Source organism: Myripristis murdjan, chromosome 17, assembly GCF_902150065.1.
Source record: "Myripristis murdjan chromosome 17, fMyrMur1.1, whole genome shotgun sequence".
Lineage (NCBI taxonomy): Eukaryota > Metazoa > Chordata > Actinopteri > Holocentriformes > Holocentridae > Myripristis > Myripristis murdjan.
This window is the reverse complement of record NC_043996.1, coordinates 6,973,026-6,996,708: the sequence shown is the minus strand read 5'-3', so window position 1 is coordinate 6,996,708 and position 23,683 is coordinate 6,973,026. Positions and strand designations below refer to the sequence as shown.

Sequence of the window (23,683 nt, the reverse complement as noted above, 5' to 3'; positions counted from 1 at the left end):
CATATCCTCTCCATTGTGTCCACCGCAGCTAGTGAACAGAGAGCTAATGTCTGTTACATGTGATGCATTTTGTGGCATGACCAATAGATGTCAGTAAAAAAGTGTCTAATGTATGACAGGGCTTACAGTGTCATAGGTCTGTGTACCGTGAGTCAAAGTTGAACCATCATTATTGCATAAAACGACTCACGTATGCTATAGAATAATAAAATGCTCTTGACCTTATAAAAGTGTCAATGAGTAATGTATGGAATTATAATGTTGTGCACTGTCTTGCTTTAAATTACACAGCTGAGTGACTAATTATGGCTTATCTCTCATGGAACATATAATGTCAACTTCAAAAAAAAAAAAATTATATGCATGGATGGAAAACTTACAGGCAAGGACTTGTGTCCTCACTTATTTGCACACAAAGTCAAAGTTTCACCACACCTCTGTGATCAGCAATTCTCGCTTATATCATAGTGTAAGAATGCAAGAAACTCATGAAAGGATCATCCATTGTTTTATTAGCAATACAGCACAATAGAAAAAAAAAAAAACAATTCAGGTAGATAAATAGTTTGATATTAAAAAAGTTATTAAAATAGTTTCCTTCACATTTTAATTTGAGTGCTGGAGTAAGAAAAAAAAAACTGACTACAACCAGGCACAAGTAAAGATCATCAAGGCCACAGTGGTCTCTGGTACAGTTGGCTGCAATTTACAGCGGTGACAGTAAAAGACTTTGGTGAGAAGGCACATCCGCTGGGTGCACTGCAACATAATACTGACTTCAGTGTTAATATATAAAACCACTCATGGAAATACACACACAAATCAAAGCAACCTGTAAGTACATTTCATCATAAAGGATGTTTAGGTTGGTATCCTGCAAAAGGAACGATAGAAAATCAGTAATTTGTTTCAGCTGATTTGAGTTATTGGACCTCAAAATGAATCTCACGACATCCACAAACTGCATCGCCTGAGGTGATAGAGATAGCATTTGAGTCACACTCTTGATTTACTTTTTTCCCCCATAATTTTAGATGTGTAATATCAGTACAGGGAAGCAACATAACATGCTCTGTCATCATTCTCACAGGTAATGCAATTCGCTGTCACAGAATTGCATTTTTATCGGTCTCGATAGGACAATATTCATGACGTGTAAAGCTGAACAAGAGAGGAAACTGCCTTTTGCAAAACATCAAACTAAATGTAAATTTTCGCATTATTCCCTTTCGATGGATTTCACAGACCTTCTCTGCCTTAATGTTAGCCACGTGACACACATGTTGTCTGACAATACTTTTCACACACAATGCATGCATGCTAAACACATTGTTATAGTGAATAATACACATATATACAGTATCATAAAATTAGGACCTGACTTTATGCGTCTCAAAATTCTTTGTTCAGTGTCTTAAAAAAAGACTAAATTTGGACAGGCCGTGCAGTTGTTAGATAGTGATATATAAGTGACATCCTCTTACAGTTTAAGGACTTCAGTAGCCTACTAATGACTTTCAATTAAAGCACTTGATTTGCTAGCATTAAATGCAACTGTATTCTTCGTCTTCCACAGTTGAGTTAATAGGATACCCTCGCAGAGCAAGGCACAAGTGTATTTAACTTTACATATGATAATGTTTCAAGTTTAACAATAATACTGGTGTTGCCTATTCAAAGTGTAAAATATCAAAAAATCTATATTTTGCTGAAGTACAAAATACATGAGTTTTGGAGGTTAATATAAAGAAAGTTATCTCACTTTTCACATCATTTGGTGCTAACGAGCTAACTCTTTGATTTCAGGAGCACAGTGACGTGAGACAGGCAGACAGAAGGGCGACAGGACTCCATCTTGCTGGCTGCTTCTCATTATTCCTGGACGAGGATGTCAACCACTCCATGCACCTGTGTGAGCTGTTTGCAGTCCAGAGAGGCCACCAGCTTCCTGAGTCCAGGCTGAGTGGGGATGAAGTGCTCTGTCAACGTCACCGTGGAGTGACCGCTGACATCACTGAGAGGAACAAGGAGGAATAAGAGATTAGTCTCGCTGTGGAGAAGGAAATATGGGAAACGTGGATTGAACACTGCGATGTGAAGTCTTACCCGACAATGACTTCATGGCCCTTCTGCAGGCCCAGGCCCTCCACTCTGAAGATCACACCCTTTAGCATCCGTGGCAACGGGTTGGTGAAGGTGATCTTGGCAGCCATCTCCTTTCCAACCACAGCTTCTCCCAAAGGCTGTCAGAAACAGAGCGTCGTTCAAGCCACTGTACATCATCACGCATTTCACAGGTTTAAGTGCTATTTCCATACCTATCAACACTCCCATATTTGCCCTGCTTTTAGCATTTCACATGTTAATCTCCTGTTTTCTGACACAAATAGCCAATCCAATGAGTGCTTTGGGTGCAATACATGTTGCTAGATGACACTGAGAGTCTAATCTGCTTCACACATTAGGGTTAGGGTTTTTTGTAATTTGACATAGTAAGTAGCATTAAAATTATACTTACTAATTATATCGCTGCATGGGGTGTGTTTGTGTGTGTGTGTGTGTGTGTGTGTGTGTGTGTGCATGTGTATGGCAATTTATGACCGAGCAAATCTCCCTTAATGAAATGCTGACATGAATGCATTTCCACTGAAGTAAGACAGGAGAGGTCACCTAAAGCATTTTCTTTGACAAGGAATCATTTCAGAGTGCTATTGTAGAAGCAACTGTAATCCTAAACTAGGGTAACCTAACACCCCAGTTTGTCCTGGATTGTCCCATTTTCAAGCTGGGTGTCCCGAGTCCCGAGCAATTAGAACTAACCATGCACATATTATATACCACAAATGCTTTTTGCTGAATCTAATGATGCCAGGGTTGAAGCAATTTGACCTCTACTTTTGAAGCTATGACCCTCGGACATCATGCTCAGCACAGATTTTTCGAGCAGGTCCCCACAGAAACATCCTGCTTTACAATGATGTCTTCATTCCCACATTTTTAAACAAACATAGACATGTTATACATCAAAAATGCTGAGTGTATGCTGGCATATTTAATGTTACCAGGGTCTATAATGTTGAAAAGTGCACTTGGTAGGTGTTCTTAATGCTGAACTAATTGTCCCCCGTCCTGATGAAAATGCCTATTGTGCATGCATACGTGTTTTGTGCAAGTGCATACATGTGCACATGCTTACATATTCAAAACTGAGGTGTCCTAGTTTGGGGGTTTGAACATATGGTCATCCTATCCTGAGCTTTTCGCAATCAGATGTAACAATGCTAAGCTTTTTTCTAAAGCTGATACCAAACGTACCTTGATGTTGAGGTCAGGTGTGCGGAGCCTGAAAGTGGTCTGGTTGGCTAAGACTTGCTGGGTCTCACTGACCCTTCCAGACAGGGTCAGCATCAGGGCTGCCTGGTCCACCAGCTGGTCTTGGTATTGCTGGTAGGGCAGCACCCACTCAATGGTCTTCACTGTGTGGGAAGGTACAGGAAAAGCATTACATGATAGTATAGTGGCGGGTTGAGGAAGTGAAAGAAGCACTGACACATCCGTAGCAATAAGGTGTAGTTCCTTGAGAATATATGTTGCGGATGGTGGAAGCCGTGTGAAAATTCACAGAAAAGGTGTGGAGATTCACGGATGAAGAAGCTGCACAATGCAAGTTTTACTTGGCAGCTTTTACTTCCTCTGATGAGATACTGATCAATAAAGAACAGACACAGCTTCTAAAAAATGATGTTTTCCGGTCTTGCACACCTTGGCAGCGCTGACAAAGAGCCTCATCCTTCACTGGCTGATCTGAATTTACCTGTAGCACCGTGGTGAAGGAGCCACAGGGAAAACAGATGCACCTCAACTCATGTCACTAACAGAGGAACATTAAATTTGACTTTCGCTCCACTTTATGGTCTATGACTCTTGGCCAGACTCATGTAGTGGTGCACGTTTACATTCACAGCAGGGTGAGACCAAGGCTTCCTCAAGTTGCTTCCTGCCATTGAATTGTTCATGTCTCTTTCGCCTATGCATTCTAGAGTGTAGTAGAGAGCTAACCTTCATTTGGCAGGAGTTCCACAGGCATTTGGTCCTTCTTCACAGTGCCCTTCAGCACGCCGGTGTAGTACATGACCGCCACCTGGCTGTGCAGGGTCGTCCGGCGAGGCTGTGAGCTCAGGTTCTTCACCGTGATGGTCAGCTGGGCATCAGCTCCCATCCTGGGCCCCTCACCCTCCATGTTCACCTCCACGCTCACATCCTCCGCCATGGGGGTGGAGTAGACCTCTGGCTTGCTGCCATAGCGACTTGCTGTCTCCACGGCAATGCGTTCCTCCTCCGAACCTGAGAGAGAAGGGAAAGGAGGGCACTTCATTCCTTCAGAAATTCCAGGATTTCATTTTTTTTTTTTTTTGTGGGCTGATGCAAGAGATATGGCACACTCTCTCTCCAACCAAAGCAAACAGTGAGAAATGTTTTTAATACGGGGAGGAACATGGTGCAGCTGAGGTCAGAGGGAATCAAAATGCAACTCAAGGATCTATTGAGCGGTGAAGCTGTTACATTTTCAGATTGGCTCTAGGGAGGCAGGAAGAATAATTGCCTCTGGTTCTGGAAAATCACCCTAAACAGTGCAATTACTTATGAGTGTCAATACCTTCAGAGTGCTTGTAGAGGTGTGTGATGTCTGCCCGCTCATCAGAGCCCACTGCCTTGGTGCTGATGTGGTGTCCGACAGCCTTCTTCTCACTGTGGATCTGGCTGAAGGTCCCATCCAGGTTCCTCTGCCAGTAGATCTTATCACTGTTCACCTGATGGGTCAGCACCAGTGCACACAATCAGCTCAAATGTCTAGTCTTTGTTTGGTCTGCAAAATAGTTTGCAGAGTTGAAATCACAAGGTAATATTATGTAATTAATATTCATAGACATTTAGATTACAACATGATCATTTTGAGAAACACTTCAAGACCTCTTTAGGGACCTCAAGAGATAATCTGACACTGATGTGCTTTAAGCAGGGAGTACACACCAGTAGTTAAAACATATTATGGGCAGATGTTAGATTTTTCTCCAGTCAAGTCGCCAACCCTGCAAATACCATTATAGATGCTTTTTGAATATATATTTTGTGCCTTTGGACAGGTAAGGAATTCCACTCTGTAATTGCTCTGTAAATAACAGTAAGCCTCAGAAGATTTGTTCTTGATCTAGGAGGGAACCAGGGGACATGAGCATGCAGTTTGATAATAACGTATGCTGATGCAGAGAGTATTTCCTCTGAGAAGCAATAAATTATTCGAAAGGATTTCCATTTCACACCTAATATAGTCAAGCCAATTCCGAAAAGCATCTATTCAAACCCCTTTAAATCCAACCAGCATAAATCCTTAATACCTGCGTTTTAGTTTGAGCACCTCCATTTCACTTTTCAATAACTGTAAGAGCCAAGATGCTGATGCTGGACGCGCCCTCGAGTGTCGTTCAAATGAATGGAGGGAGAATAGAGAAATCAATCAGACCCCGGCCCGAGCAAATCTCGCAGTTTCTCACCTCAGCAAAGACAAACGGTGTGTCGTGTTTGAGGTAGACCTGGCCGGAGCGGATGGCATTCACAGAGGCAGGGCCACAGCGGAAGGTGCCCTGGCTGGTCTCCTGCGGGGTGGAGTCAAGAGCCTGCCAGCCCCCGTGACCTGGGGGCAGGTCCGGTCGGGCCATCCAGCAGTCGTTCCACACATGGAAGTTCCTAGGAGTTGTTGGGATCACATAATGCTGATTACTATTTTATTCACATGGTTTTCACATACTGTTCTCTCAGTATGCGTGACCATGTATCAGGTTGCCCAAAAGGGGATCACAGTTTTCCACGATAAGTAGACTCAGCTTTGGAATAAGACAGTCAATGACTGATACGCATCTTAAATTAACAGAAACATTCTGTGCAGATGTGGTCATCCATTTTCCCACTAATATCCAAGTGTCTGCTGCACTATTGCTTTTGTTTTGTTTGGGAAAGCATCAACCAGAAGGCACAAGACAATGGAAAACCGGCCATTTGAAATTGTATTACCATGCAGCAGCTAGAGATCCTCTTTACACTGCCACACTGAAGCAAGGTGACACTGTTGATTAGCCTCTACATTGTGAGAGGAGTTGGAGTACATAATTGAAAAAAAAAAAAAAAACACAATCGCTCTGGGTTGCCTAGTTAGCAGGGAGGCCTTCCAGAGCAGATCTAAATATACAGTGCATTCCTTGGCATGGATTTACTCTTAGCAGCTGCCAATTTTCCTCACAGTGTGCTGCTCCTGAAAAGGTAACACTAAAATCTTACCAGACAGAGTCAGTGTTGAGGTAGTCGATCGGCTCCATATTCTCATCGAAGTATACATCTGTCGTGAGGGATATATCAGTGTCATGGGCAGACTGGAAGTTGGTCACACTGCGCGCAGGTACGCCAAGACACCTGAGCACTGGAGGGAAAGACAAAGACAGAGTCATTTAAACTGAGTTGAGAGGTTAACAAGCAGGGATGATTGTATTATAATTGAATTATGTTTGCAGGTGCTAAGACCCAAGCAAAATGACTCCAGAACTTTATTATCTTGGCTGACGGAAGGCAACACATGTCTCTGTCGGTGTGACAAAAGTAGTAAGTATGACAGGAATGCCGACAGGGGGTATTTAGGGTAGATTTGAGCATGGCATGCAATCAAGGGCCCGCGCTGTGTGGTAAGGTCAGCAAGCTAGCATGTGAGTGGCCATGCCTGCAGGCACTATGAATAAAGTCCTCAGTGGCAGAGGAGGAAGAGCTAAAGAAAAGACCGATAGTCACAGCAATTTGCAGACTGGCAGCCAAGGGGACATCAGCACTAGGAACACCCTTGGATATCCTGTGTGCATGCATAGAAACACAGATACACACAAGCTCCTTGTCATCTCATACCTGTTGTAGTGACCCCAGAAAAGACCCAGCACTGTCCATAAGACACAGGCGTCCCGTCGGAGGCATGGTACTTCTTGAGGATCTCCACGCTGCCACTCCAGGCCGCAGGAGAGACTCCGTCAGAATAATTTCCTGACCAGTTCCCCACCAGCACCCCAAAGTCATCTTGGGCATTTATCTGATAAGAGAACAGTGGCATGATCAGCTGATTTCCATGACTGACAAATTGAAATAGTATCTGAGGGCACTGCTAGGATGTTGCCTTGCATGCGTCACAATGTTCATTTTCAAAACAAAACGAGAGAAAACAGAGTGATTGAGTGGCAAACAGTAGTCAGTGATAATTGTAAGGCAAGCAACCACCAGTGTAAATACAAATGTACTCTAAAGCTAGAAATTGATGGGGTTTTTTTTCCCCTTAAAGCCCCCATGTTCATAATATGCTCAACTGCTTGCTACAGCTTAGTACTACTAATTGTTACTACTTTGTATGTGTGTATTATATTCTATGATTGAGTGATATTTATATCACTACAAAAAGTGTATAAACTCTAACGCAAATAAAAATTTTGAGTAAACTAAGTGCAGATTTAGGTTTCATTTTCACTACATCCATGAGCAAGTGTTAGTGTTTCTAAATACTGTGATGTACACTGTCATGTCTCGTCCAGCACCTTAAGTTATGTTTTCTTGGTTCCATGTTTATTTTGCAGCACTTCCTGTTTTATTGTCTAACTCTCCTCTCGTTTCTGATCACTTCCTGTCCAGTTTCCCTCCTGTGTGATTGCCTGCCCCGCCCTAATGTGTTACACCTGTGCCTTGTTGTCTTCCCTCTCCTTGTGTATTTAGTCTGTGTGCTCCCTGCTCTCTGTGCCTTCACGCTCCAGCATTCTTTCCTCGTGTTAAACCCTGTTTTTTTGTTACTACTTCTGGTTTTTGGACGCTGCCTTTTGCCTAGCCCTCTGGATTTGTCTGCCTAGATTCTGACAGCCTCCTGTGAATTAACTCTTTTTGGAATAAAGGACTTGTTATTATACTGCCTGTCTCAGAGTAGTGCAACTGGGTCCAATCCAAGCATCCCAGTCCTCACATATACCACATCTGGATTACCAGGAGCATGCACATGTATAACAATACAAAACATTTCAGAATACACTCACCATGGCAGATATAACCCTGACCACGTTGACAGGGTCACCTCTCCCAGAGGGAGGTATCTCACTCTTCTCCAGGACAAACAAACTCGCCTCCAAAATCCCCTCTTGGAACTAAAGCAACAGAAACACGGATTAATGATTGGCAGATTTTTAATTTGACTGATTTGCTAGGGAATATAATTGATACAGTGGGAATTCTGGTTATATTTTGGGGTGTAAAAGTTATTTTGAATAGTTTGAATTATTTTGAAGTTGTCACCTGCAGCTATAAATCATCACGCATTATCATGAACACACAAGATCAACAGCGAGAAGATTGGCAGCCCTTTACCAGCCTCTACACTGCGTTTTACACTGTGTACCACATAGCTGATTTACACTGGTGCACAAAGGAGGAAGAGGAGTTTCACAGTTGCTTGCAGTGACAGATATGTTTAACCTCTTTAGCAAACCAAAAGAGAAAACCTTAGACTGAAGAGGAAGCAATGAATTCATCCATGATCCTCAATGAAGGAGGAAAAACAGCAGCATGTACTTTACAGCAGAAAGCAAGAGGACCAACTAAGCTACATACATACATACCTACATATATATATGTGTGTGTGTGTGTGTGTGTGTCCAATCAGCCTGGCACAAGACTTATTGAAATGTGTGATCAGGGCTAGAGAAGTCAGTGAGGAAAATGTAGGTGATAATGAGGTAAATGTTGGACTTGTAGACCCACAGTGCAACCATCTGGCACAATCTCTACACAAGCTGAGAAGTGTGCTGCTTTCTGGAGCTGCAAACAGATGGCCCCATTAACTTCAGCAGTTAAACTAAAGGCTGAGATCAAACTTTTGGGGCCACCTGGCTCACCAACTCTGATGGAGTTTTGACCAAGAAGGGATTGAGCAGACGATGACTGAAATTTCATTTGATCGATGCCTTTAATCTCATAGGCATTGATCGATTAGGCACATGAATTCCTTCAGAAAAGCATTTCACATTTTGTCCTGCGTACCTGTCCAAAGTTCCATGTGCGAGCCCCAATTTGGTTCTCTGTGCCGTAGTAGATTCTCCCAATATCGTTGAGCACGTACTCCTTCCTCTCCTCCTCATCATCCAAGAACACTGTGTCCTCTGTGAAGATAAAGCGTATTTCTTGTTTATGTGTGTATTAACAGTACAATATTTCATGTGACATTGAATACAATACGGCTTTTCTGAAGGGTAGGAGAGTCTGTTTCACTGATATGAACTCAAGACTACTCCTGTTTATCATAAATGAACATGCTGTTGAAAAGACAAAACCTGTGTCCTCTGGAAAGCTATAACATCAACACATTGTTATTATACTATACTATAAAAAAATACTGTAAAATACTATAAAACTGTCTAGTAGGATATACACTGATCTGTTTCTGTAGAGCCAATCGGTTCTAATTCACTGATATGAACTCTAATGAGGTTCCCACTGAAGAGAAACAAATGAGTCAATATCTTGGCTTAACCCCTGTCTGTGAAAGCGGCCTATAAATCCACAGCTGGGAACATTTATTGACTAACCAGCTATGAATGTGATTTCTTTTCACAAAATATGCAAAAGAGTCCCTGAGGCCAGGAAATGGTTAAGAAACACAATGGCTATGTGGACCTCGCAGAGGGGCCCCTGCATTCATTTTAGGGGAAATGGTCTTTGTTAAGTGACATCAGCGCTGCAGCATGGGCGTACAACCCTGACTTTAGCCTCTCTCTCTGTCTGCATTCTCGCTCCATTTCTTCGGTTTCTCGTTGTTGATATGCAGTCGTGTTTGCCGGTGACTGACGGATAGAAAAAGACGTCGGTTTAAAGATCGCGATTGGCCAGATGTGCAGCAGGAGAGAGCAGGAGGAAGGAAGGGGTCTGAGGCGGTCACAAAGGAAGACTTAGGGAAGTATAGAAGGGAAGTTGTGTTTGGGAGGGAGGCAGGAGAGGCAGGGGGAGAAACACACCAGGGGGAAGAGTGTCTTGACGGTTTACAGGAGAGAGCGGAGGGAGGTACAGATGCTTAGAGCGCTGACAGGATCTGGCAGCTGTGATTATTATGGTGTTCAGCCTGTACTGAATATCTCAGGAACGCAGGAAGAGAGAGAAAGAGAGAGCAAGATGCGTGCAAAGAGACAGAGAGGCAGAGGGAGAGCAGGCCAGGGAAGGATGGGCTGATGGAATGAGGGTCAGGTCAACAGGGAGAGTGTTCAGAAAAAAAGAGCAAGCAGGGAAAAGACTGGGTGGGACAGACACAAAGGCAGGGAATACAGATAGAGGCAGTAAAACAGGCAGAGAGAGTAAAAAAGATTGCCACCAGCTGCAGGATTACTCAGCGCTAGCCCCACGGCGGTTTATACAGTAATTGTGGGATTTTGATTATTATGAGAGGGAAGAGGAGATTGGGCGAGGGAAGGAGAGATTGAGAGAGGGAAAAGTAGATTGGGCGTGCTGCCAAAAGCAGCTACCCCGTAATCAAAGACAGGCTGCTCTTTTATCAAGTCCAGGTCTGCAGCTCCTTATTTTGCTATGTTGCAAAAAAAAAAAAAACATTTTCTTTTGGAATCAATATCCTGTTCGAATAATTTGCTGCGCTCAGCAAACAGAGAAATGCTTTGCAGAATAGACAATGAGCATTCGCCTCATCTTACACAAGGAGCCGCTGTGTTTTGATCAGAAACATAGCTCAGCCTGGTAGCTTCATACGTCTTGAGGCCCGGCCAGCCGAATTACACAACTGCCAGAGCCGCACGGAGAGTCACACCGCGGCTACTTGATGGATAGCAACACATTCTTACATTGTGAGTCGGCCCTTCCCACCCATGTGTAACATTACATTGGCACTCCTCTCCGATACTGAGTGGCTGAACGCGCTCAAGTTCGTTTCTGTGCTTGTGTTTGCCATCTGAGATCATGACCCTGTTCGCTTAGCTATGCTCTGGTAAATTCTTTGCTCACACATTGAAAGCATTGGACGCTTGCCTTTTTTTTTTTTTAGATAAGTTGTGCAGAACCTAATATTAAGCCAAATCTGTAATTCACATATCTGTTATCTAATGCTTTTCATTCCCTCTTTCTCGTCTCATCACCCTTGAGTCTATTCTTCCTCGTCTTTTCCACATTCCCGTCCACACCTGTCCATCTACCACCTCTCACCTTCACACCAAGGGTTGAAGAGCATGACGATGTTCTTGTTCAAATCGTGAGTGGTTGCTATCCCGCCCTTTGAGGAGGAAGTCGTCACGGAGAGCCCGTAGAGGCCGATCACAGCTTTAGGCGGTGAGTTGACGGACAGCTTGATCTTGTTGCCGTTGTGCTCCACAATCTTGGCCTCCCAGCGCTCATCCTCCAGGTGATCCACCAGTGGAATAATGACGTGGGTCCCCTTGGACACCACGGGCAAGGGACCTGCAGCACACAAGTTGTGGTTAAATTACGACATGCACACGGTGGGTTTTTCTTAGTGCACTAATAAGGTAAAGGGTAAATAGTAAATCATTATTTTTGCACAAAAGACTGTGATGAATTGCCATGTGTTTTCACATAAGGAACCCGCGGCTTAAATTTAATCAGATGAAGCTGATTTACTGTGCTTACTGCTTACTGCTTATAGCTTTGCAGCATTGTTTCTTAGTGCAACTTTGAGTCACTGATGAAATGTTTTATTCACTATAACATCACAGGGAGCTAACAAAGTACCCGGTGCCACAAGAATTGATTTGAAAGTTAATGAATGCATAAACAAAGCAAAAGTAAAATAAATCTACTCCATCCCACTGTTGGAGTCTGTCGTCTGAAACAAATAAAGCTCCACTGGAGGGCAAAGCTATTGATGTCTACAGCGTGATCGAGAAGTAACACAACACAAATCGTAGATGAGATCTGAGCCGGCCCACAGTGTGTGTGTGTGTGTGCCTGTGTGTGTGTGTGTGTGTGTATATTTTTGTGTTTGTGCATGCAGAGGTTTCTGTGAAGCACACATATATTTTCCTTCGTCTATATGTGAAAATCGGGGTGCAGCTCAATGCCAACTGAAATGAAGTGCTTCTTACTTTTCTCATTTCCCTCCGATTCTCTGCTGTCCTTGAAAATTCTGATTAAGTAAAATAAGACAGAGGCAGTGACAGTGGAATGACTTCGCGGCAGTTGTGGTAGGCTTCAGAGTAAAGCCCATTATTCACGTCACAGTAATTCATAGTGTGTTACCACTGTGAATGGCGCAGCCGAAGCCAACTGTAAACCACATGAATCACAAGCCTTCACTCAGCTGTGCATGGTTTCTCTAACTAAACAAAGCCGTGTGCTGTGAAAGCCTCGCAGACTTCAGATACACTTTAGCCTGAAGCCACTCTTGTTTTAGCCCGAAGTCAACACATTTGTGAATATTGCATGGAAAGATAATTAGCCTGGATGTCCCATTACAGGAAGACTTATTGTTTTGCTAAGGGCTAACACTCTTGGAAAAACTAACAACTTCTCACAAGTTTTTTGGCTGTGAGAAAAAAAAAAAAAAAAAAAGTACTTTGTGAGAGTGAACTGCTCCTCTGAAGTAAGGAGGTTCATTCTAATCCACTGGCCGGATTAAGACTTACTGGATGCTTTGCTCTGAGCTATTTGCCTTGTGAATGGTACCCTGCTGGGCTTTAGCAACCATTTGCCGAAGGGAGTATGGACTTTATCAAGATGCCATTGTTCTATCTGACCGAAGCGAGACCTCTCCACCCTTCCTCTCCCTCCTCTGAATACTTGCTGAAGAGGAAATCAATGGCAAACGCTGTCTCTTTTCTGGAGAAATGATTTCACCGTTAATGAAAATTGACTGGATCTTTATTTGGCCTCCTGGTTGAACAGAACACAAGTGAGAAAGTGACAGTGATGCCCTTCGCGTTTATATGGTCAAAATGCTGTTTACTGCTGCTGTGGAGTGTGCATGGAAAATTCTTGTCACTCACTCACTCCCTCATGGGCGTTTAACGGGACATTGAGCGGGACGCATGTGCAGTCCAACCCACCTGCCCCAGCCGGATCACTGAGATAGTAAAAATGAGAAATAGCCAGACTTGTGAAACTTGAATCACAGTGGATAATCTATCCATGTAAAAAAAATCATTTTTGCAACACATCTCTTACTTTCACTAATATTGTTCATGTGAAGCAGCAGCAAATTGATCTTGATGATTGATTTGATGTTGATTTTTCAAAAATGACACACTCATGTGGGGGGCTGGTAAAGACGGGAGGAAAACTAGTACCCACAAGCAGCCGGTGAAGGAAGGACATGACCATATAAGAATTGATCAAGTTCAGGAGGGATTGATGATATTCCAAAAATCATATCATCGTAATATACGATTCAATTGTCACACTATAATTAATAACACTGAATGACTGCCCCGCCCTGTTATCATTGGCAGCAATAGGACGAATGCACTGAACATGCCGTGGGTGTGTGCTGGTTGTTGTTTTTCGCAACACCTCAGTCCTTTTCACCAAGAATGTGAAAACAAAGATAATGAGAGATTCTGTCGGGTCTGGACGGCTCAGACAGTTACATGCCAAATCTTTTCTCCTCCTTTCTCCACATTTAACCGTTTAAGCGGCAGGTGACAGCAAAAGCATTTATCTCAGCGAAACACAGCATCTCTCTGTGGAAGTGCTGGCCAGTGATTCCCCTGTGTGTAGCGGAACGCTGTACTATGAAGCCTATAAATACCAGAGAGTGGTATCTGGTGTCCCGAGGTCTGGAAGCTATTAACACTATGGCTTGGTGGATGAAATCCTAAACCCAAATGAAATAGCAATGGCTGAACTGTTTGTTGTAATCAAATGCAGAACACATTTAAAAGGTGCTGCACATAGCATTCTGTGTTTCGCAAAATAAAGACCACATTTCCCATAAACCCTGTTTTTTTTTTTTTTTCCAAAGAGTATGTTACTACTTTACTACTTTACTACTTTACTTTACTACTACTACTACAGTTTACTTTACCAGTTGCAATGGTGGAACTGTAATAACATTGAATATTGCTTGCATAATGAAAACAGTCCCTATTTTGTGCTATTAAGCAACCACTTTTTGTGTTGTAAAGCAAAACCAAGCCCATTTCCCACTAGGCCCATCTGGTGGCTCCCATTATAAAATGTATTTAATTTGATAAATGTCCCATGAGTTTGCAATTTTTACACAAAAGGCTAAATGAAGTTTAGGTCTTTGGCAACCTTTTTGGCTCGCTATTAAGATTAATTTAACCTTTTGTATAAGCATATATATATATATATATATATATATATATATCATATCATATCATATTGGTCATGTTGTTGTTTTGTATTTCTATGTTTTGTAACTATGAGATCGTCCTTAATGTTTTCTTAATGTGCTCCTGACTACAAGACAAGTTCCCCATTTGGGGCAATAATGGTTACTGAACTGACTTGAACTTGGCTTATAGGAAGTGACACTGAGTTAACATGGGCATGTGATTGTGTTTGTGTGCATCTCTGTGCAAGTGCATTTGCCTCTGTGCATTTGCTACTGTAGCCACGTTAAGACTTCCACTAAGCCACATGTGCCCCACAGCTGCCACGTCTTCCTGTATCAAGGGGTAACAGCTGGATGGCATGTCAAGACAGAGCTACCCTGTGTGCTGTAATCCAGAGGTCAGATAACACAAATTACTGAGTGAAGCCCCAACTCTTCCCTTCCTGTCCTTTTTTTACTTCTTCTTTCCTCTCTGACTGATAGTGGTTTTGTCTCTGCTGCTCTCTTTCTCTGACGTTTTTCTCTTTCTGTCTTTCTCTTTCTTTGTACTATCTTTTCTTTCTTTTTTTTTTTACTTTCACATTTTTTGCTTCTCTGTTACACACACATACACACACAACACCACTGGCAACACCAACACCTAACTTACCCGTCTTGAGGTCGAGGTGCAGTTTGTCGGTGTCGGCGCTGAAGGGCCTGTTGAGTTCCAGCTCTATCTGGAAGGTCTGTCCTCGACGGATGATCAGCTCGTCCCCGTCAAACAGGTCGGTGTGGTGCTCCTGTCTGTTCTGACCCGTCTTGGAACTCAGCATGTCAGCCGAACGCACCACCAGCGCCATTTCTGAGAGAGAGAGAGAGCGAGGATAGTAGGAAATGTTAGTGTATAAAGCTGAGCAGACTCGGTGGTCGGAAATTACCACAGGATCAGATATTAGGATTTATAATGCAACATACTATATAAGAGTCTATTTCTATTTCAGAATGCAGGAGAAGCACAAAAACTGTTCTGTGTATTTGGTGCAGCGCTTTGTTGCTCAATAAATCAAGCATATCATTATTTAGGCCTGGGTGATATATAGTTGAAAACAATGTCACAATACTCAGGAGAATTCTTTCTTTCACAATATCAATATCATAATTCATGCCTGCAACATCACATTGAACAATCAAACTCATCTTCATCCCACTGGACCAAACGGTGACGTGAGGTTTAAAATTTTGAAATGCTATTCCTTAAAAATGTTGCAATGCCTAATTGTGTCATTTTTAAATAGAAATGTGCATGTTATCATCAGTTTATACAGTTGAACTGGGTGCCATGATACTCCAGAAGTCACTATATCATCACAATATATGATTCTACTGACAGACTATAAATGATAACACTGACTGGTTGCCCAGCCCTATTATCATTAGTGTTGGTATGTTTCAATCTGGCAGCATTATTTAATGCATGATGCAGATGTGGTTAAGTTTGCATGACATTTGTTATTCTCATGCATGAGAACCCTAAATTTAATTTATGTTTTGAGGAAATGATCGTGATATATATATAATGTTTTGATTCTCATGCCATGTACTAAGCTTAGTCCTAAATGCCCAGGGGAAGGGACTTTTGATACTAGACCTCGCCAGTGTTTTGCAAAACAAGCCGCCCACTGCATATGAACAATATCTAAAGTCCATACCACAGTGGATCTTTTAAGTTCACAATATTACCTTCCATTTCATTGTTGTCTCCAATCTGAGGCTTTGGCTTGGGCGGCTCTGGAGCTGGGGCCGGGGCTGGGGCCGGGGCCGGGGGTTTCACTATCTCCACCTTATCTGTAACATCATAGGAGGCGCTGTTCTGGCGCTTACAGCAGCACGGGCATATCTTCCTGAACCAGCGCCGACAGCCTCCCTCCTCCTGCTTCTTCTCCCCCTCCTTGTGAATAGTCAACTCCACCCGGGTGGGCGGGGCGGCGCCGGGGAAACGCCCCACATCCGCCTCGTCTCTCACTGTCAGCCGCTCACCTGGCATTCTAGGAGACAAATAGATAAATCAGTGGAGGATGGGTACATAGAAAGATGGATGGAGGAGTTATTGCATGGGTGGGTAGACAGCATTGATGTGGAAATGTGTTGCTTTTCGCAGTACCACAGGAGCAATTTAACAACGGCAACAATGATATTGCAGTCACCAGTCAAAATAGGAAATTATTACTTTTGTCATCATGCCCTCTGGCAGTATAGCTATCTCATATTTTAAAGGTGCTTTGTGCGAAACTGCTGTAGGTTGATTGAAGTGAGGACCCTTAAGATTTCAGAAGTGACTTCAGAGCAAGTCACTTCACTCACTTCTGTCAGCCCCCGACAGTTTTGCATAGTGCACCTTTAAGGTCTGAGGATGCAAATCACCTATTAAAAGAGTGTAACAAAAAAAAGTAATACAATGAGCACTGTTGTAAATTACTGCTCCTGTGGATTAATAGCCAAAGTTACTTTTGTAAGGAGTAATACTTGTTTGTGTAACGAACCCAACGGCTCAAAAACATAGTGGATACAGCAGACAGAATCAGAGGAAGACATGCACATCGTGGCAAGACAACAGAGAAGTAGAGACCAAACGAGTCTCCAGCTGCGTGGACACAAATGCACAAATGCAAATGCATCACCGTTTGCACTTGAGGAATGGGTCATGTGTGTGCAGGTAAAGTCAAATCTGGTTTACAAAATATCTCCCTGCTGCTTCTTCTCCTCACTTCCTCTCCGCTCGCCATCATGCAACCTGCCAGCGCGCTGTTTCTTCCACTCCTTCCCACAATTACCACATTCCAGACTTGCACTTTCCCCATGTCTGCCTTTCCCAAAGCATTCTGGGGTGTTTAGCCTTTTGTACCTTAAACTTAACTGCTCGAGCAACCCAACATACCTCACAGCAGCTGGATCTCATCTACCCCACCCCAGCTGTTGGGGAGTAATGCGGTAATATCGACTGTATAGCTTTGTGCATGCACACACTTGCATGGCATGTCGCTTTGCATTACAAGCAGATTTACTATCATGCCGACACAATCCCGCCTCATCCTCTGCACTGATAATCACAAAAGAGTTAGATCATTTTTCATGTCAAACATGAGCCAGAACTCCAGCCTGCCTTGCCCATCCTCAGCTTGTCCACTTAATGCAAAACATAAGCGTGGACTCGAGGTCAAATGTCACGGCAAAAGTCAAACATGAGAAAGTAAAGAGTGCTCTCCTGATCCCCTTCTTTCCCTGGTTCTCACCACCCACACCAACTCACCAGCTGAACATAAAAGCCACATGCAGCCTGCAAAAATAAATTTATATAACCCAAACATAAAAGTCCCAATGGAGTTTTGTTGGGTCTTGTAAAACATCAACAAACTGTAATGAGCTGAAGTAATGCACGTAGTTAGGAGAAACGTAGCGCTGCTAAATACACAAACACTCGTATGAGATGTGTGGGGTTTTTTGGACTGATTATTTTCACAAACAAGATGCTCAAGTGTATGCATCCAAAAGATCTTGTGTTCAGTACGTCTGTAGTGTTTGACTTAATCATTCTGATGTGCAAAGTAAAGCAGAAGGGCTGGAGGGTGAAGTCTGGGGACTGTGGAGTGTTTTTTGTTTCATTATAATTCAATCAAACAGAATAGGTCTGCAATGAAAAAAAAAAAAACATCTCTATTGGTTTTGATTGGAGTGAGAATGGTATTCTACACTATTACATTGCAATTATAGATGTTGCCAAGCTGTCACTCCGATTGATACTGATCAATAAAGACATGTTTTACATCTTTCAGTGCACGTCCCGCCCACCAGATTCAGCTCAACAGAAAGTAAACTTTTGAAATTGTGAGCTAAACTTTTGGATTAGCAAACAAAACTTTTGGATTCAATGTCTTTTGATTGCAAAAGGACAGGTGAAGAGTGCACGATACCACACACACTTTGAGACACTGTAGTGCTAAAAAATCTTATCGACGGGACATTTATGTTTGTTACAGCCAATTCTGTTGGTAAGATGAATTAATATGCTCCGTAAAATTATTGCCCCTCTACAGCTATGGGAGTGCTCACATCTAATTCCTCTAAAAAAAAAAAAAAAAAAAATACAATAAAAACCATTCATTCTCTACAGCACTGTTTGAGCAAATACCTCCGAATAAAAGACAAACACTGCTGGAATCCTCACAGAAATGTCATCGTTTCTCTGATAAGGTGCTGCTGCTTTTCCGCTGATTGCACAGCTGCGTCAAATATTGTCACCAGGACGGTGACATCAAATAGGCTGACCACGGTGGTTTTGGGAAAGCGACACTGATATTGCAGTGAAGTTATGTGACACAGTTCAAAGGGTAGAGAACAGCTGAGAAAGAGGTGGAAGGGAGGGATTCATGGGTAAGAAGAGAATGTTTTTGTGTGTGTGTGTGTGTGTGTGTGTGTGTGTGTGTGTGTGTGTGTGTGTGTGTGTGTGTGTGTGTGTGTGTGTGTGTTTGTCTGCGTGTCCTCAATCTGAGTGTGATTAGGCTGTGTACACTTTTTCAACCTCATGATTTCATGAGTTCATGAAATTCCTTCAGTCCCCTCCCTTCAAGTATTTCCACATCCTCCAAATATCTGTTTAAAAAAAAGTCATCATAGTGACAAACACAATGGACAAAGTTACCGTGGATTACGACACAATCTCCACCCAAAAAAGCAGTGGCTCACTCTCTCTGACCTGTTCTCTGTGTTGCCTGGGTGAGCCAGCATGACGAAAGAAACACAGTCAGTGGCACGGCAGGATTCGACATGTTCTGCTCACGCAGTCATAAATGTGGCTGTTAGTATGAAGCTGCCTTTGATTTTCTACCCATGCATTGCTCAGTCTTGAAGCCATGCGTGTGTAAATGTTTTGGGCGGCTGGAATGCAGGATCAGGTAGTTGGACACATACAGTATTCATGTAAATACTGATTAGTTTAAAATGTAACAGGTGAATAAGGTAAGGTGTGTTCTTTACAAGCTTTATACAGGTTAATTATCACCAAATCACTCATCAGGTGTATTACAATGGCCTCAGATTTGGCTGATTAGACAGTCATATAAACAATAATTGCCTGTAATCCTTTGAGTGGTTCTATAAAATGTACCTGTAAGTCCTGCTTTATGTAGTTAGGTAACAGGTGGGCCGTTTGGGGAAATAATTCTTTATAATTCTTAACATGGCTACAGGGACGGTAAACTGAAATGTGTAAGTTGTCATTGAAATGTTTTTTTTTTTTTTTCATCATTACTTTTGGGTGTAAAAAAAACTTTATGAAACTGCAAGAATCTGAAGTCTTTTCTGTGTGAAAAGGGGCTTGTGAGACAGTGGTGAGCACCGTCACCTCATAAAAAGAAGGTCCTGGGTTCAAATCTTTCTGTGTGGAGGTTGCATGTTCTCTCTGTGTTGCATGGATTCTCTGGTGTCCCCCACCATTGAAAACATGCATGTAAGGTTAACACTCTTGTCCCTTGACCCAAGGCGTGTCAGAGCTTAAGTTGGTCCCTGGGCGTGGCACACTGCTAATACATAACATGACTTTCCACATGGGGATCATTAAAAAGGATAACATACTGTAACTTGTCGACTGATCTCTCCTGAGTCAAATGATCAGTTTTGCTGGATTTTAGTAGTTAGGTTCACATGTATGAGTGGAGCGATCCAATCAGTACATGACCTTAGTTTTTATTCCTCTACCACCGGTTGATTTACAGCTTTAAGCTGCACCTGTTATCCTCTACTAGGCACATTGAATGGTACAGCAGAAGCCTAACTGTTTGCTTGTTAGCACAGCAGGTAAATTTGCACTGTTCCTGGATATAAATCCACCATTTTTACCTTCAGCTTGTGATGCTCTCCACTCATGACTTCCTACATCAGCTCTACCAAGCCTCCCAAGTGGAAGTTTTTATAAAATAAGTTCAACAAATTGTTGCAGCACTAGGTCTTAATGCAGCGACTTCAGTTCCAACAAGTGGGATATTTTCACTCTGCTGGATGGTAGGTTGTTCTTACCAATGTCCAGATAATATTGTCACCCTACAAGAGGAACTAAAGCCCACCCGGCCATGCTGGAATGGATTACTGTAGAAAATATAGCCTCTAAAACACCATTTTATTACAGCAGACTTTTAGGAACTTTCGAATGTTGGTGGATGATGAAGATAGAATTGAAGAATAATATTAAAAATAAGAAAATCACATTTTTTAACTGGGTTAACCATACTTTTAAGTCATGATTTTATGCACATTTAAATGTACTCCTTACACAGGGAGGCTACCAGCAAAGCTCGAAATGAAGCGGAGCCGCGCTCTTCCTCAGCCATCCCTCCCCTGCCTATCACTATCCCATGTATCACTTCTTCCATTGTGCTTTGCCCCCCTCCTTGTGCCTGTTGAGCACGCTGACCAGTCCGTTTGTGTTGGCATGCCGACACGGTTGGTATGCCTACTGGACCCTGTGATAAGCACTGCAAATTCAAGCCACAACTCCCCAACAACAACACCCACTTTAAACAACCAGACTTGACGCCCTGTCTGCCTGATGACGCTGGTCTCTTGTAAAGGAAAAACATTAAAACTCACTGCAATTGATGCCACATGTGTTTACAGTGCAACCCTATAGAAAACAACTGCAACAGATGGCATGAAGCCTTTTGATATACTATGTTTTGCAATATGGCAGCAGCTCCCTTCAAGTCTCTCTCTTGAATTTGCCCTTTGGGGTGTCAGTAAAGGTAAATCTATCTATCTATCTATCTATCTATCTATCTATCTATCTCAGAGTGCAGGGGGATGCGGCAACACATGGATGACCATCAACCATAAGGGATGAAAGAATGAAAACAGCACATTTAATTTCTTTTTGTCTATTGAGATGGAAAATAGTTCAAAGCAAATATGTCCAGAGCCCCCCACCTCTTCAGCGGCAAATGCAAATGCAAATCAGGTTATTTCAGTGGTTTTCAACTTTTTTCAGTTTCCAGCACCCCAGGTTGACTTTTAATAAGCAGCACACCCCATTTGAAGTAACTGATATGAAAACATATTTTGGATTGTGTTAAGTATGAATTCTTTAGATGTATTTCAAATTGGTGAGATGGTCCCATGTTTGTTATGTGTTGTTTTGTTTTTGCATCAAATACATTTCTAGCAAATTAAATTCTAGTGAAATTAAACTATTCCAAGAACCCCCTGAAAGCCCCTAGCCTCTTGGGTATCCCCTAGCCGCACTTTGAAACCCACCCCGCTTAACTGATTGATTGGATTTTGTTGATTCATTCCAACTTTCTGCAGTTGGCTGAGGTTCAGCAGGATGGAGGAATAAACACCAGTCAAAACTGGAAGAGCATGTGAAAAACAATTAAGATAAAAATGACGAGCAGATACCTGATGAAAGGAGCAAGAAAAACAAAACAAAACAAAAAAAACATAACAACAACAGAGCTTCTCAATGGCCTCTTATCATTATCACCATTATTATTATCTAAATGTTTTCGTTAAGCCTGCAATGCAGAGTATTTTCCTTTCAAGGGATGTCAAATGACAGTGTTAATCTCTGTGCTGCACATGTGCCGAAGTCTCTCTCTCTTCTCTTACACACACACACACACACACACACACACACACACACACACACACACACACCCACACACACACACACAAAGCAAGAAAAATGACCTCTTTTTGTAATCAACTTCCTCTCTTCCATTTGTATCAGAAACACTTTCCTTCTCCCTCGCCAAAAACAGAAGTCACACCCCCCACCACCACCCCGCCGCACCCTGCCGCGGGTTTACCGCTATGTGAGAATAAGACTTGCCTTTGGTGAAGGACAGGGGCGATTAAAAGTTCCTCAAGTGTTATAACAAAGTTCAAATACAAAGTCGATTCGCTCTAAATAGCAAAAAAACTTACTTTGTGTGCGTGGGTTGGTCTTGGTTGTCAGTCGGTCTGTCAGTCGGCCAGCTCTCCTCGGAAACTTTTGGAAACTATTATAGATTTGCACGCTCGACTCTTGGAAAGGGAATATATACAGCCCAGGCCAGGTTGTTAAGATGACACACCCCTCCCCATCTCGCCCAGCCCACCAAGTGCGGCTTCGGGCTGCCCACTCCCACCCAGAGCCCGTGAGGCGAGTTTGGGGCGCGGCGCGTAAAAGGCTGAGCATGACTTCATACAGCCGGGGGCGCACGTATGTCATTTACTGTAGGGCACATGATAAGAAGCACACACTCTGAGAGAAAAGGGGGGGCAGAGAGAGAGAGAGAGGGAGAGAGAGAGAGAGAGAGAGAGAGAGAGAGAGAGAGAGAGAGAGAGAGAGAGAGAGAGAGAGAGAGAGATTGTTATGCAATGTTCCACAGAGCTTTCCACTACAGGAAGGGAGTGGGAGCAACAACAGTGAAGGGCAGGCAGCAAGACAGATATGGGCAATTTAAAAAAAAAAAAAAAAAAAGGTCTTGATCATTATATTTTACTGCTGAGTAGTCATCATCATAAAAGTGTGAAAAAGCAGTGTGGAAGGACTCAACCCAGCTCTGAAGCATCAAGCAGTGTTGCAACTTGCAGGGGGGGAAAAAAAGGGGTGTGTGTGTATTTGATCCTGCAGTCATTGATCATCATAAGGCAAACACTGTAAGTCAGTTGTAATCTCAAGAAGCATTGCTGAATTATTTCTTCAAAGTGATTTTTCTCGAGGCAGACTATGCAGTTTGAGATGGGAGGGCACATTTGTTTACTAATGTTAAGGATGAGGCTGAGGAAGGATAAAACTCCTCAGGCTCATGCCAAGAATAATAACTGAACTGAACTGAACTAAATGACCGGCGTGAATCTAATGGTTTGATGTTGAATGCACACTAAAAAACATAAACTGGACTGATGGACTGAAATGCTCTTATATTAGGCTTTTCTAAGTTTTATTCTTTTAAGAAATGTGTGGCGTTCATGATTCTTTACCACATCATACCAAGGTGGGGTGACCTCCTATTCGAAACTGCATAGTCTGCCTTTAAAGGACTCCATTTTCTCAATTAACATTATCAGTATTAGTCATAGTCATAAAAGTATTATTACTATTATTGGTGTTATTGTTGTTGTTATTAATTTAATCCCTAATATTACATATTTTTCTTATATTTTATCATGAAAATGCTTAGTAGTAGTAGTAGTAGCAGCAGAATTAGTAGTAGTAGTATTTATCAAATTATGGAAATGAGTTTGATGCTACCTGCTATGTGGATTTCCATTCAGACTCAACAGTATGGATAAGCTCTGTAG

General features: G+C 42.5%; 1 protein-coding gene across 1 annotated transcript; it reads right to left on the bottom strand.

Moving 5' to 3' along the window:
- Window positions 1-624: 624 nt before the first annotated feature.
- Window positions 625-22,372, bottom strand: tgm1l1 (transglutaminase 1 like 1). The gene is made up of 14 exons (XM_030074262.1): window positions 22,322-22,372; window positions 16,091-16,395; window positions 15,021-15,212; window positions 11,266-11,517; window positions 9,106-9,224; window positions 8,106-8,213; window positions 6,946-7,123; window positions 6,334-6,472; window positions 5,553-5,745; window positions 4,658-4,811; window positions 4,060-4,344; window positions 3,316-3,476; window positions 2,107-2,243; window positions 625-2,014 (listed from the first exon to the last, which is right to left on the bottom strand). Exons 2-14 carry the CDS (start codon window positions 16,392-16,394, stop codon window positions 1,873-1,875), a joined length of 2,364 nt encoding a protein of 787 aa, XP_029930122.1. The 5' UTR covers window position 16,395; window positions 22,322-22,372; the 3' UTR covers window positions 625-1,872.
- Window positions 22,373-23,683: the final 1,311 nt, after the last annotated feature.